This window comes from Centroberyx affinis, unplaced genomic scaffold, assembly GCF_046629955.1.
Source record: "Centroberyx affinis isolate AG114_WGS23_722 - 3 ecotype Tasmania unplaced genomic scaffold, CSIRO-AGI_Caff_v1 ptg002955l_1, whole genome shotgun sequence".
NCBI lineage: Eukaryota > Metazoa > Chordata > Actinopteri > Beryciformes > Berycidae > Centroberyx > Centroberyx affinis.
In genome coordinates this window covers 263,249-278,345 of record NW_027281070.1, presented here as the reverse complement: position 1 = coordinate 278,345, position 15,097 = coordinate 263,249, and the positions used below count along the sequence as shown (strand labels likewise).

Sequence of the window (15,097 nt, the reverse complement as noted above, 5' to 3'; positions counted from 1 at the left end):
CTGGAAATCCAGTCAGAGAGGTGGATAGGAGTATAATTACATAAGTAGCTCCAGATTGATTTTCTGTGGCTCCACTTTCATTAAGTTAATGCCAGAATGGTTAGTCAGTGGATACTAACCAATTATATAACTACTTTCTAACAAGTCAGTATTGATTACTTCCAGTTTTCCATAATTAGCTGAAGCTGAATAGCTGTGATATTATCTTAAAGCCCCGATCCCAAAGGTAAACATTAAATATAAACATTAGGTATATTCACATTGATTCTTAAACAATTTACAAAATAAGCTGAACCCATTGTAACTCAACATATTGGTGTTTTACTTATAATTGTAAACAAATGTTTACTGGCAACAAATGCATGTAAAACTCATGTTTAGATGTCACATACTGGTTGGTGCTAGAATAATTACTAAGTTGATACTAACTACTTATGTAACCACGTCGTAACGAGTCAGCATTGATTACTTCTACGTTACCATCATTAATTGACTGATTTTATCATATTATTTCAACACATATTTCAGTATATTGTAGTGTACAGCCTATAGATCCATGTCTATGACACACAACACAGAAACATACCAATCTAGTCACTGCATTGCAGTCTAAGCAAAATTGCAAAGACATGTTTATATAACTTATCAGGGTGACTTGGCTGTAAACCAATCTACAAATAAATGGACTAACTTTGATCATTTGACAGACTGAGTGTCTTGCAAAAACGCAGCATACACAAGATGAAGAGGCATATTACTGCATGATTGATGTAGTGGTAAAAGGCATTTTGTTGAGTCTGTGCATGGGGACGTTCAAGACTCTGCTTCCCCTAATGGGAAATTTGGCTTGCAGCTAGGCAGACAACACTATACATCACCACAATAAACAATATCAAAACATACAAGATGCATGAACAAATGTAAGAGCAGTAGAATGACCAGGGAAGTGATCACATGGAGTGGAGAGGCTATCTATTACAGTCAAGGAAGTTTATGGATTTTGTTTAATTTCTTGATGAATTGTAATAATAGATTCTAGATCCTAATGCCTGATAGATAATGCAGGAAATCTGCCCAACAAGCTGCAAAAAATAAAGTTCTGAGGGTGTGTCTGTGTAATCTCTGGACCTTGAGTCCTGTGGTGAGTTTAGGACAGAATGCTACCTTTCCCTGGGAATCATGTTGCCCTCATCAACAATGTATGTCTATTCTGTTGTCTGCACTTATTTTCTTTCCTTATCCTCAAATCTCATTCTCTCACTTTCAGTGTGTAATAGTTGCACATTTTACCTTAAGGCCTTTTAGACTAAGGACAGTAAAATCTTGTGATTTTTCTTTTAACTTTGACCAACCTTATTGCAATGTATCTATACTGAGAGCGGTTTCAACTGGATCCTTTGTAGCAGAAATAATGAATTAAAAGCTTGTTTAATGCAAGAAGCTATTCAGTAATTCAACACTTGGCAAAGTCTGGAGGAAGCTGTAAATGATAGGCTACTGTAATGTGAGATCACAGGGTTGGTCAGCTGCAGCCGATTTCCACTATCACTGACTTGAACCTTCTCTAGCCTACACTACTTTGGCTGAGATAAATCCCTCCCACGGTTCAATATCTGCCATCGTGCTGCGGGAGATGAAAATCTGCACTCATAAAAGAAAATACCCCGTCAAACAGAGGAGGAGGATAGGCCTACTTACTCAGGCTGATGTGTGATTTAAGCAATATTTTGCAACAGCCCCATACTAAGCATTTCAACTTGAATTCAGAATCCTTTTATAATAATCGTTTATGTGCTCGTAGCATCATCCGTTCCTCCTCCTGGTGCCGCCAAGCGGCCCGCGCGCTCTGCATGGCTGCCTAGCAACACACAGCGCTGCAGCATCAGCACCAACTGAGTGGAGAATCCGCTAATGGCCACCCGCGCTATGCAGAGACCAGCAGAGACGGCACGATATGCATGACTTGCCTCCAAACAACGTAGCAATCACGCATAGGTACAAAATAAAAGCACACAATCCCATTTGAAAGCATCACAAATAGCTTACCGCGTCATGTGTAATAGTCGTGACACTACCCGATACATATAATAGCCTATGCTAAAAAAGAAAAAGGCCATCAATACCGCTCTTGTGAGCAAGAATTGAGGGCTGCTTAGCCATTAGAGGCACACAGGCTCGCCATCTCACTCGGGGAACATAAAGCAGATAGTGGACATGAGACCTCGCACAGCCCGCATGGCCCTTAAATCTGCACAACAGATTTAAGGGATGAAAGCATGTGCAGTGAGGGGCAGGCCATGAGGGGGATCACACGCATACGAACGGTTCAGTCCGATTTCAATTTTTACAACAACCATTTGTTAATGTATATCCATGTAAAAAGAATGGGACGCCCCGTATGGCCGGAAACAACATCAAACCAGTAAACAGAGCATCGCGTTGTCAGATTGGGGCATCTTCATGTCAACGGTGCACACAAGGTTCATGCACGCGTCTAGCAAGACAGTACGCCCAGTGAAATAACTATTACCTCGCCAAAAAAAGCAAATATATTAGTAGGCAGCGTGCTTACCTCAGTGCATCCTCAGCACCTTGTCCTTTGTGGGTGCGGGTCACACCCACTGCCTATTCCGGACCCAAAATTACTAGATGGGGCTGATCAAAATAAATGTTAAAATATTAGGTTGCGACTCCAAGGGTCCTTTGTCAGACAATTCCCAGGGCCTCAGCTGATACCAAGTCTATGAACCCTGATGTTTTTCATCGTTGAGTGCGCCTGGACCAGCCCACTGCCACGCCTGTCCACAGTCCCACACCGAAAGGCACCCGCTCACACACTCCAAACTACTGTGGAAATCCATCTACTGTGTTTGTTATTTGTGTTGGAAACGGTGTTTTTCATTTGTTTTGTACGTGTAGCCCTAGTTGACGTCTATGTTGTAAAATAGTATTTATGTTGAGTGAGACTATTTGCTAGGCCCATATGAAGCCGGACATCATGGATTACATCAAACTGGCGCCACCTTCTGTCAGAATGGAGGAGAGCCTACAAACTGATTTGCAGTGGTTTTTAATATTTTGTTGATGTTTTTCTCACATTGTAAAATGTTCATCGTGGAGTTCCAATTCAAAATGAGATATCCACTGATTAAATATAAAAAATAATATAAAATATATAAATATAATATCAAATGTTTTCCTTCTGGCATATCATATAGGCTCAGGCAGTTGACAAATGATTTTAAATAGAAAACAGGCAAAAATCAAAGCTGTGCTGTAAAGTTTATTTTTAGGGGCTGCCAAGGATATATTTTGTAAAATGAAAATAAAAACATATTTACATGTACTCAAACAAATTTAAATTAAATATCAAAAGTACAATTAAATTATACAAATAAAATTATTCCATTATGTTCATGAAGAAAATCCTTTTTCAAAGCTTCTTCAAAGCAGCCGGTCCCTAAATAAATGAAAATAGATTTAGTACATCCACTAAGCGTATGTGCACATTTCCCTTCACACAATTGTTACATACAGTGCCTTGTTGACAGAAATCTGGGTTTATATTTATATAAGACAAGAATTTATGTGTAAGCCTAAGAGTGTGTGTGTGTGTGTGTGTGTGTGTGTGTGTGTGTGTGTGTGTGTGTGTGTGTGTGTGTATGTTGGGCCCTATGGAGGTGTAGTGAGCCCAATTCACCCAAACATCTATGATGGAAGATTCCTAATTAACAAAACAAATTAATGAACTGAAACACTACAGCAGGTGATTTCACTGATTAGCACCTCCAACCAGAGAGGAACTAATCAGTGAAATGGGGTGTAGTGTTTAGTTGGAATGAAAACCTGCAGACTCTCAGCCCTCCATGGCACAAGACTGGAGACACCCGCATAAAACAATATTTGTTTTGAGCTTGCCTTAGTGCAAGCACAGATGACCCATTGAAAATTTCTCAGGTATGCCAATAATCTTTCAGACCTCATGGGGGCAACATTTGCCTACTCTTTGACAGACTACTATGCGTTCACAGCTGTTCATATTTCATCAAAGTCCAAATCACATTTACAACCCGATCACTGGTACAGCCATACACTCAACGTTTAGGCCTTTCACAGAATAATTCACACCCTGCAGTTTTCACAGGAACAACACCATCAAAACAAAGTCTCATTCTATTCAAAAGTTTGGAAGTTTGGAATGCGATTGGCTCATAGGACATTTCTCACAGACCTTACAATCAAGCTGTTCCCACAAAAGCTCAAGATTTAGATCATTCATGAGAAATGTCCTACAAGCCAATCGCACCTATGGCAAGTGCTACGGGAAGCGTGGGGTGAAAGTTCATCTGAATATCTTGAGAGCCTAACAGCTAGAATGCCTAAGGTCTGCAAAGCTGTCATTGCTGCACATGGAGGATTCTATGATGATCTGAAAGTTTGAGGAATAGAAGAGTTATTTGAAATAGAAGTAGTAGTTTGTAACCTTATCAATGCCTTGGCCATACTTTTTGATCAATTTCAGTTTCTTTCAAAAAATTTACGTTTCTCAGTGATTCCAAACTTTTAAACGGTAGTGTAACTGCCACCGCCACAGCAGGATGGACCAGCTGGACGGTCGATGAGAGATCCTCTTGTGAACCTGGATTTTTAAAAGGGTCCTTGAATTGATTAATGAAAATTGTTTGCAGAGATGGGCAATTTGGAGTCTTGATCTTGTGGTATCTGGATCAGAATGAGCCTCTTTTTTTAACTGAAAAATCAGAAACATCAGTCTGATCCTGGATTGCAAAAAGGAGATTAGAAAAAATTCACAATTCTGATTGAGATTAAAAAAGGTTTGAAAAACTGGGCCCTTGGAATTCAAGTGAGTAAATAATTGAGCAACTAAGCAAGCAGAGATCTATGCATCCATCAACTATTTTCTGATTCTTCACATCCTATCACACACCACAGAACAATGCAAATAGCAATAAGCTACTTAAGATGAACACAGCTCAGTACCTTTATCTTAACTGAGTAACTTCTTTAAATTCTTGAAGAAACATTACATCATCCCTCCCCACACACACACATACACAACCCACTTTAACCATATGTCTGTGTAGATAAATGAAAGCTTTATTCCATTTTAACCTTAAGGAAAACCAAACAACTATATAAGGAGCAAGGCATAAAGTATATTGTTGCAACAAATGTGTAACCACTATTTCAGTGTTGCTCTTTTTCTTACTTGAATTTAATGCTTGCATGTGTTGCATTTCATGACTCAAAAGCCCTGAAATATTTGAGAACCCATTGCATAACTACAAAAACAAGCAGTGATCAATGGGCCTCATTCACAAAACTTTTCTTAAATTGTTCTTACTTTTGTTCTTAAGAAACATGTCTACGCAAAACCAACGTGGGATTCATGAAGCATGCGCAGAGTCTCGATTTTTGTGTATTCCAGGTGTATCTGATGATGAATGCCACTTGTTCCTTAACTGGATGTGCATGCCTGTTGATGCTGATTAGCATAGGTAGACGCCCTGGCAACTTCATAAAAGGCCTGCTGTCTGAAGGGTCGTGCGCAAATGGAAAGCATTACTGGAGTGGCGGAGAATGGCAAACAGACCCAAGAAGAAAAAATCTAACTCTGAAATAGAAGTGTTGTTGTCGGGAGTGAGAGAAAAAAAAATTAGGCTATATATACTTTTTAAAAGTGTAAACAGTGGAGTGACAGCATCTGAGAAAGAAAACATGGCAAGAAATTACTGATGCTGTCAATGCTGCAACATCTGAAACACACACCTTGAATTAAATTAAAAAACGGTTTGACTTACAGTTAGAATCTAAAAAGCGAGGGCGATAATCTAATTCCAAATAGATGCAGTTTATTAGCTCCAGGCAGGGCGCTGCCAAAATGTTTGGAGAAATAATATGGAGACTGTGCTGTCAGGTGTCCAGTCATCAGTGGAGTTGGACACTGGTTTAATTCAAGCAGCATCTCCATCTGATGGTAAGCTCAGACTTCAGGCGTTATAATAATACTGCTGGTTTTGATTGTAGCTGTTGGCAGGAGCTTTCTTCCTGCGGTGTCCATCCAAAGTCCTTCCAGCTCAGTGTGGTGCGCTCTGTGGTGGAGTGAGCGCACGTATGATAATTATATGATAGCTGCTGAGGGGTCTGAAGGGTTATCAGGTGTGTCATTAGCAATGTGGTCAAGGCAGAACCTCTATCGCATAGAGACAAACTAGTTAGCCTTGAGACTCTGGTTAATTTAACTTCCATTCAGTCCAATATGCGCCGTGCCTCTCCAGCAGCACCTGGTCAAGATGCGCGGCACCCTGCTCTGCAGCACCACCGAGTCGTGGCTCCCTCCTGGACAGCTGGAAGCCACATGTAGGAGGTTTAGGTTGGTGTCACAAATTAACTGAATGTTTATGGTGTGTTATTGTTTGCGATTTAAATAGGGGAAAGCGTTTGGAGACGGTGCTTTAATGCGCACAGTCTGTTGCTCCTGTGGTAAGATAAGATAGAACTTTATTGATCAATAAATAATATAATAATATATGTATACTAATATATATACGATAATAATTAATCACTTTAATCACTCAGGTTTCCAATTGAATAGAATTGCCTATGAATTTGTTCATAGTGGCCTATAGCTTTGTTAATATGGTTATTATCACTAGGCTTACAAATGGCATGAAACACATTTTGATGTTGATATGAGGTCTGGGACTGCTTTAATAGATTTCACTTAAAGAATAAGGCATTTTAAGTAGAAACCACTTCATGCATTATGCCCCACGCATGTTTCCAAACACACGTAGATTTTGATCGTACCAAAGAACAAATTCAGGTAAGAAAAAAAATGATGAATACCGAAATATTTGTGGAAATGTTCGTAAGTACACTTTAAGATCAAATCCGATCGTACGCACGTTTCGTGAATGAGGCCCATTGATCCTATTCTTCATGCTCTTGAAAAACTTACTTTGCAGTTATGAAGGCTGGTGCTCCCGAGCTAACACTACAACACTGGTGAAGGCAAATTAGACACATTCAATATTCTTGTGTTAAAAAAACCCACCTGGCAGCTGCTCCATCATGAGTCCAAGCCTTCCTGCTCAAAACACTTCTCAGCTGGGTTGAGACATCTGTTGAGTAAAGGTCATATCTGAGCTCTCAACAGTCTAACATTCTTTTCAATCTTGGGACATCATACAGTACATGAAAGCTGTAGTCTGGTGAGCAAAGCAAATTGATCAGAGCATTCTTTTAGGGTGGCCATAGCTTCAACATTTGAGTTTGGGTAAAATCAGTTTCCTAGACTGAAGATAATTTATTTTTCATAGTATTCATTCAGTCTCCACACAGCAATTTTACACACAATAAAAGAAAATAATTGCAATTAGTCCAACAGCTTTTGTAGGGGACAAAAGCACAGAATGCTACAACAATACTGTGATTGTCATAATGACGTCAACTCAGGAACAAGGAGGAAACTGGAACTGTCTAGACCTAAAACCTCTTCACCTTGAATTATCCAGTGAGATGACAGGGCACTTATGGGGACAGCTTGAATGTGTTGGGTAACACAACTACACTTCTGACTCACTGAAAACCGTCATAAACGGCCTGCTTTGATTGCAAAATGCAAGTTTGTTTGTTTTTTGCAAGGTTTTACGTGTAGGCTGTCTGTCTTGTATTCAAACTTTACACTGTTGGTCTACAACTGATACATGATTTATAGATTATTAACCTATTTTCACATTCTCTTCTACAATCAAAAATACATTTGGGATTTTTGTCTCAACGTGGAGTGGGACTTCAAGAAACGTATGAGAAAGTTTAAAATTCCAACAACTGAAAAATATAGTTGCCATCTAGAGGGTGCACGTCTCACTATTTTTTTCTATACTTCTATACTTCACTTTTTTCTGACTTCTATAGTAAATTTAGAGAAGATAAAGTGCTGATTGTGCACCCACTGTACTTTAATAGTGATGGAGGGAATATTATTAAGAAAGCCCACCTGGAAGGTGTTGAGTCCAAGCCTTCCTGCTCAAAACACCACTCAGCTGGGTTGTAGAGTGAAAGTAATATAATTTACTGTTCTTATATAGTCATTTATGGTGGAGGAATGATTATAACCACACAAACTGGAATCAAATGGCATCCATATGTGACACAGGTATTGCACACAGAATACTACACACTTATTTCCCATGAAGGTGTTTAGAAGGGACGTCGTACAAGACAAATAAAGGTGAAAGGAGAAATAAAGGTAAATCAGAGCAACATTTTCTAAAAAGTGTTTTAGTAAAAGTGATTACACAGGGTCAATGTTCTGAAAGGTTATTTGAATTTTATACTTTAGAATTTATTCAATTTACACGCCACTTTGATTTAAAGCAAACTAAAAAAATTACTTAGCTACTAGTTCTGAGTATGTAGCTTGGAAAATGAATGTGCAACACTCTTTGATCCCTAAACAACCACCATCTAAGTGCCTAACCGCGCAACTGCTCCAGTGGAGCTGCTCAGTGGCGAACAACAGACCTGCGGCTGGGGGGAGCTGACAAACAGCATGCACAAAGGTAAAATCAGGGAAAAGAAAACAGTTACCGTAGTCTGATCAGGTGCTACTTGGATGATGAACTGGTATGTGGGCATTACGCAGTGTTGCAACACCAGTCCGGTCACTTCTCCGTCCTCTGTTCCCAGTCCTGGGGCGCCTACAGGCATCGTCATGGTGAATCCATCTTCCATGCCCACCTCTGACATGCTGTCCAGCCACTGTCAAGGAGAAACATTCCCCAGGTCCAGAGTCTTTTACCTTTTCTGCCTGGCTCTAATTGGGGGGGGGGGCTAGTACAAAACAATGTGACAAAGATCTGCTAGTGCAGTTAAGTCACATATTTGCTTAATACAACTAGGTTGATAGCGTGAATATTTTGAATTAATGTCCATGTACAGATTAGCAGAGTTCAGTCAATCTGTCAATCTAACGTGGTGTGTGTGTAGAGTAAAGTAAAACAAAAATTGACGAAGAAATTTAGAGGTGACGTAAATTAATCAGAGCTGAAAAACAGTGGGATGAAATTGCATGTGAATTTTTTTTTTTTAAAGTGTCAATTGCCAAGTGACTGAATAAATTCAAAAGGCCATTTGATTAAACAACTGGTGATCACAAATGTTCCTTTCAATCATCATTCGTACTCAAAATTGCCATATATCATTTAACGTGTACGGCCAGAAGATGGTTTATCATTTACACCCCTTTCGCCACCAAATTAGCTCTGGTTCTTGAACTGGTTCCCTTAAGGATTCTTGGAACCTTGGTGCTATCTAGCGAACCAGCCCGCGTTTCCACCAGTTTTGAGCGGAACCACTGTAATCAAGGATGCGTCATCAACGGAGGGCGTTGCACAATGCACACCGGAAGTAAACAGTAGTAGCAAGATGGCAGATCCCATCGATTACCTGCGAGCTTTTGTTCTGTTATTACAGATATTTGTTTTTATCCAAAAAACAAGCATGGACCAACTATTAATGATAAGAAGACGTAGATGACTATTACGTGCACCTGTAGAATATGACACGCCCGCTGATGTCGTCACGGTTTGCACTCGAAAACCTGCTATTTTTTGGTTCCAGCTGGGAACCAACTTTTTGGGTTCCGAACCAATTTATTTTTGGTCGAAAAGCTCAGAACGGTTCAACATTAGGTGCGCGAACCAGAACGGAATCTGTTCCATGTTGGTGGAAAAGGGGTATTAGTGTGAGTAATTAGGCAACCGGGCCAACAAGCCGGCAGCCTATTGTGTAGTCCGGTCCAAAGTTATGCATACTGTAATATGGGGCCAATCTTTTTTCTTTCCCTTCCTTTTTCCCAGGCGCAGCTGAGGGCATCGCAGATTCAGGTCAGTCAGTCAGTCATCCATCTGACGCTTTGTGAGATGGCCTCTACAGGGCATCTTTGACTGCGAGATGCTGTGTTTCCCATACAGAGGCACAAAATCAAAAGTTGGTCAATGTATAGAAATGAATCTAAATCGATCTCTAATGCGCCTGATGTGCGCATCACATCATGTCTGTCATTTGGAGATGCACAGAGCAGCAGCATTGAACTCAATCCAACAGTCTTCTGGTGTGAAAACGAAAGTGAAACTTCACTTTCCACAATTTGCTCCAAATTCTCCTGTATTAGTAACGAGATTTGTAAACAGTAACCTGATAACTCGTCTTCTGCTGCCCTACAAACTTTCATGGTAGGTAACATTACCTTGTGGCATTTAAGTAACGTTAGTGGAATTAGAGGGTCCCATGGCACCCGCGGGATCCCGATCCCAATGCAGGGCTCTACTTCAGTGCATAGAATTGAACACACGTGACGTGGGAACAAAACGGTGCATGTTCACAGGACACAAGGCAAACAAAGAGTGTGAAATATGGATACGGCGATTGGGCAAAAAACTACATGAACATGTTGTAAGGGTCAATTAGTTTTGGGTTATAATATTTTAAGCGGTGTGATGATGATTTGATTATGGGGCAGCAGGGTAAAAGGTTGTATGAGGATGGGAGTGTTGTGTACAGTCCTGTGCAAGCATAAGGGGATGAAATGGAGACCCGGACCCCGACGCGAAAGGACGGACCCAGCCCCGGAACCCACTGCCAAAGCAAGCCATCCCAATGCTCCCATAGAGCAGAGAGGCACAATAGGGGGTCAGCATCCAACCAAGAGCCCTACACTACACAGTGAACCAGATTTTTGTTTTGTTTTTTGTTTGTTTTTTAACTTCCTGATACAGAGTCTGCTATAAGTGGTTTTAGGAACAAGTGCTAGAGGTTGGTTCCATCTAACACCCTAACCCTAACCCTTTTGATTGACATTTAGGTATGACAGCAGAAGTAACAAAAATTACTAGTGACAAACAATAAACAACCTTAATGGTAATTCTATAGTGCGAGTGATGAATTTCAAATCACCAGTTATTTAATCAAATCACCTTTGAATGTATCAACCTCACCTCACAATTTATCACTCTCATTCAATTCACATGTATTTTCATCACACCTTTTCAATTCACATTCATTTATTTACATTCATTACATTCAGTTATTTTTTGTTTCTTCCACCCTTCTAGGGACTAGAGTTTGCTCATCTTAAACAGTAAATAGCAATGTGTTGTGTAAGTGATAAATGATGATTGATAGAAAGTGGTGATAAATGATGAAAATGGCTCCGTTTATCAAATCGTCCTTGGATTTATCAAATCACTTGACAATGTATCACTATCATTTGTTTTCAATTCACGTGCATTTTTATCAGAATTTTTGTTACTTTCCCCCCCTCATATTACCAGCACACGTCTAGTTTATCTGTGCCACACATCACAACTGTGCAGTGGAAAAAAACAAAAATGACTCACGTCATCCACTCTCCACAGGTCATTGCCCATCCCCTCAGTATGACCATAACTGATTGCATTCTTCAGAAAATCAGTCCCGCTGCCATCATCCTGACAAGAAAAGTAAATTTTGATTCACTATGTCAGTAATTGGCAGTGCAGAGTTAGTTTTCACACAGCAGGGGACACTTTTAGTACTTACTGTGTCAGTGTCCTGCAAGACTGCAACAAGCAATCGAATGTACTCGGTGGCAGCTTTAAGCGTGTCTACTTTACTGGGCTTGCGGTCTGGACGCATAAGTGGCACCATGCGCTTCAAGCGGGAGAACATGGTGTTTAAGTTCCTGATCTGCAGAGAAGAGAAGCTGAGGGTTTATTTGTGGACATCTCACATGTCCATGTTAGATCAGTGACTTCAACAAGCTGCACTGCTAATTTGCCCTAGTGAATTAAGGCAGTGATAGACTCATTTTCTGCTCTCGATCCCTAAAAAGCCATAAAGCCTAAAAAGAAGGCCTAAAAGAGCCATACCTACTTGCAACTCCCTTGGCAGGTGGAAACGCAAAGAACAGTGAACTTCGATACTAAATTATTGTTTTATTTTATATTTTCCCCATTTCAAAATATTTTACTTGATTAATTATTGAAGGAGGCTGCAAATATTCAGAGTATTAATAGATATGAAAATGTAATACATTTGAATAATAGAAATATAATATAGGCTATATGAATAAATATTATTTTCCACATTTCATGTACCCACAAAAACAATCTCATGACCCCATGGCCATCTCAGATTGAGTAGGCTAAACATTTCAGTTCATTACAACTCTAGGAGGGTTTGGGGTTCAATTGGAGGCACCAATACTTAAAAAAGAAAACAGAAAGAAAATAAAAAGGCATTTCATGGTGCTTTAGATGAAATAAACAATTTGTTGTGCTGCTGTGCAGGTTAATAGAAAGAAAGGCTCAGTTGACATGCCATTTAAAAGCTCACTTTCCAGCCTTTCCTCAGCCTGTCAACTCTGGGTATAATTAAAGTAATAACACTTTCATTACTTTCAGTTAATTTAATGGAGAAAACATACTGTAAAGTCAAGTGTTTTTCAATGGTACATTCAGTTCTCCGGGGCTTTTCACTGATATTTTATTTCAAGTTGAATGTAATATCTCAGCCAGTTTCTTAACTCACCATGAGTGTGTTTTTTAGGCTATCTCTGATCTCCTTCAGCAGTAAACAACAGCATGCCAACTATCTCTCAGTCTCTTATCGGCAAACATACAACCTTTACAACAATTTCAATAAAAAGTGAATCCATATTTAAAAGTTTAAGTTCATAAGCTAGTTGAATTAAGTGTCGTTTGGCGGGTCAGATACGTGCCGAATTTACAAGTAGACCCTAACATTTCGTAAAGTGTCTAACGTCTGTAGCTAGGCTACGCCTGAAAATAAACCTGAAACTGCTAATGGATGGAGAATAGAGTTTGGGTACGGAACGTATCGGGGCAGGGGCTAAAGAGCTGAAGTCCTGTTGTCAACCACAGCCCCGCCTACTAACAAACGTTAGTTCATGGTTTATAAAACGCCATTTCCCAAAGAACACTCACTCTCAGTCGTTCCTTGGCATTGACCAATTCTCTTTTTTTCACCGTTTCACTGAAGTCCTCGGCGACAAAATATAGGCCGTCCTTCCCTCGTTTGAACTTCGCAATGTTGCTGTAAACAGGGAGCGCAGACTCGCCTGTTAACCGCATCAGAATATCACTCATCAGTTCCTCCACGGGAACCTTCATTTTAATAACCGCTAAATATCTTAGTTTGTTGCCTCTTGTACAATTTATCTATCAGGCTTTCGTACGCCCCGGTGAGACTAGCAAAGACCAGAGCAGAATATTTGCAAAAAGAAAAAACAAGAACTCACCTGTGCCAGGTGTTTAATTAGCGGCTCACCTTGCGCATGCGCAGTTAGAAACGTTGAAGCAGAGCCAGCTGGGATTTCCAAGTAGCCCTGCAAGTTCTACCTGCGTCACTGCAGACTACAAGACACATGAAACTCGACTTGTCGCGGGGATGTGTTTTTATTTACCACCAGAAAAACATGTTTATTCACACGGGAGCATGTCTACTGACTGACTTCACTCTTCAATTTGCCCAATCTATTAGCCTACTTACACAACAGCAACTACTGGCCTCTGCTGGATAAAACACAATCTGCATTTTCAGGCTCACTGTATTACATAATACATTACTATATTTTAAATAATATTCTGATATATAGATATTTCTGAGTTTTTATTTACAAAATATTTGACTTATGCTTTGGCTTATATTGGGACACCTCAACCTCTAAAACAGAGAATAAGTGAACATAAGAGCTCTATCAGGTGAAATTATAGTGAGTGCCCAGTGGCAGTTCAATCATTGTTCACAGCATGACATCTAATCATTCAAAAGTGCTGCAAGAGTTTCTGCATTGCAAGAGTTTTTCCACTGCTGGTGCAATTCCCCTTTAAAATAATATAGTTTCTATCATCACTGGAAAACGATGAGCTAAGATGGAAACTAAGCTCTCCCCTAGAGCAGCAATACTCTGTATACAACAGACTGAAGGATAACATGTCATACACATACAATACACTGTTCCTACCCCAAGAGAAGCATTGTATACCCTGTGTACAATAGACTGATATGAGCATAGCATGATAAATGCCTATAGGACACTATCACTGCCCCAAGAGCAGCATAACTCTTCATACAACTGGCTGTTACTAAATGCCAGATGCCTACAGAACACTGTTTCTGCCACAATACGCTGGATACAAAAGACTGATACTAGGATGACAAGTCATACACCTACAGTACACTGTTCCACTGTTCATATCCTGTAACAATAGCATGAAGTGACAGTCCCTCCTTGAACTCCTATGAACATCTTTTTGATAAGATATGGATAGAAGGTGAAACGCACTGGAAAAGTGAGATCCAACTAAGGTCTAACCAGTGCAGGAAATTACAGGCCTACAGCTCTCACATCACATGAAATAGTTGCCATGATTTTAGGATTGCAGTGGGTGGAGGAGGTAAGACCTAAGAGAGTTTGCTCAGATTCAGCTGCCACTCTTCATAGTTTGACTTCAAAAGACACTGTGAGAGATGATTTACTGATGGCAATTTGAATATGATAATATGAAGTACAAAGACTTGATTTCTCTTGGGTGCTGGTTCACAATGGTGATAACAATTAGAAAGCAGAGGAAATAGCCAAGACGGCATTGACATGAAGTAATAATTAAATACTAAATGTTCCCTTTGGAGGAGGTGAGGCGAAATCATTTATTAGACATGCAATTAAGAATACATGGGAAGAGATGAGGGATACAAAAGAGGGCACAATTATACATAGAAATCCATTCAAAGGGAAGAGCAGAAGAGAGGAGGTGATTTTCTCTAGATGGTGGTTAGGGCATACTGGATTAAAATCAAGTGTTTTGAATGTCAAAGTGTAACTCAGGTAAATATAATATGTAATGTAGCAGAAAATGTGGAACATGTAAATCTGAGAATCTGGAGGGTTTTTAGGAAGGGATGATAAAATGTGTGAGTGCTGTAGGGCTCTCTTTACTTTCCTCAGGGCACCAGGATTAGAAAGTAGAATATAGTTTACCCTTTTCGTAAGAATCTTTGCACTATA

At 39.8% G+C, this 15,097-nt stretch overlaps 1 protein-coding gene across 1 annotated transcript; it reads right to left on the bottom strand.

Annotated features, from left to right (window-relative positions):
* Positions 1-6,254: 6,254 nt before the first annotated feature.
* figla (folliculogenesis specific bHLH transcription factor) lies at positions 6,255-13,199 on the bottom strand. The gene is made up of 5 exons (XM_071536881.1): positions 13,014-13,199; positions 11,608-11,754; positions 11,427-11,516; positions 8,617-8,787; positions 6,255-6,368 (listed from the first exon to the last, which is right to left on the bottom strand). The coding sequence occupies exons 1-5, from the start codon at positions 13,197-13,199 to the stop codon at positions 6,255-6,257; spliced, it is 708 nt and encodes a 235-aa protein (XP_071392982.1).
* Positions 13,200-15,097: the final 1,898 nt, after the last annotated feature.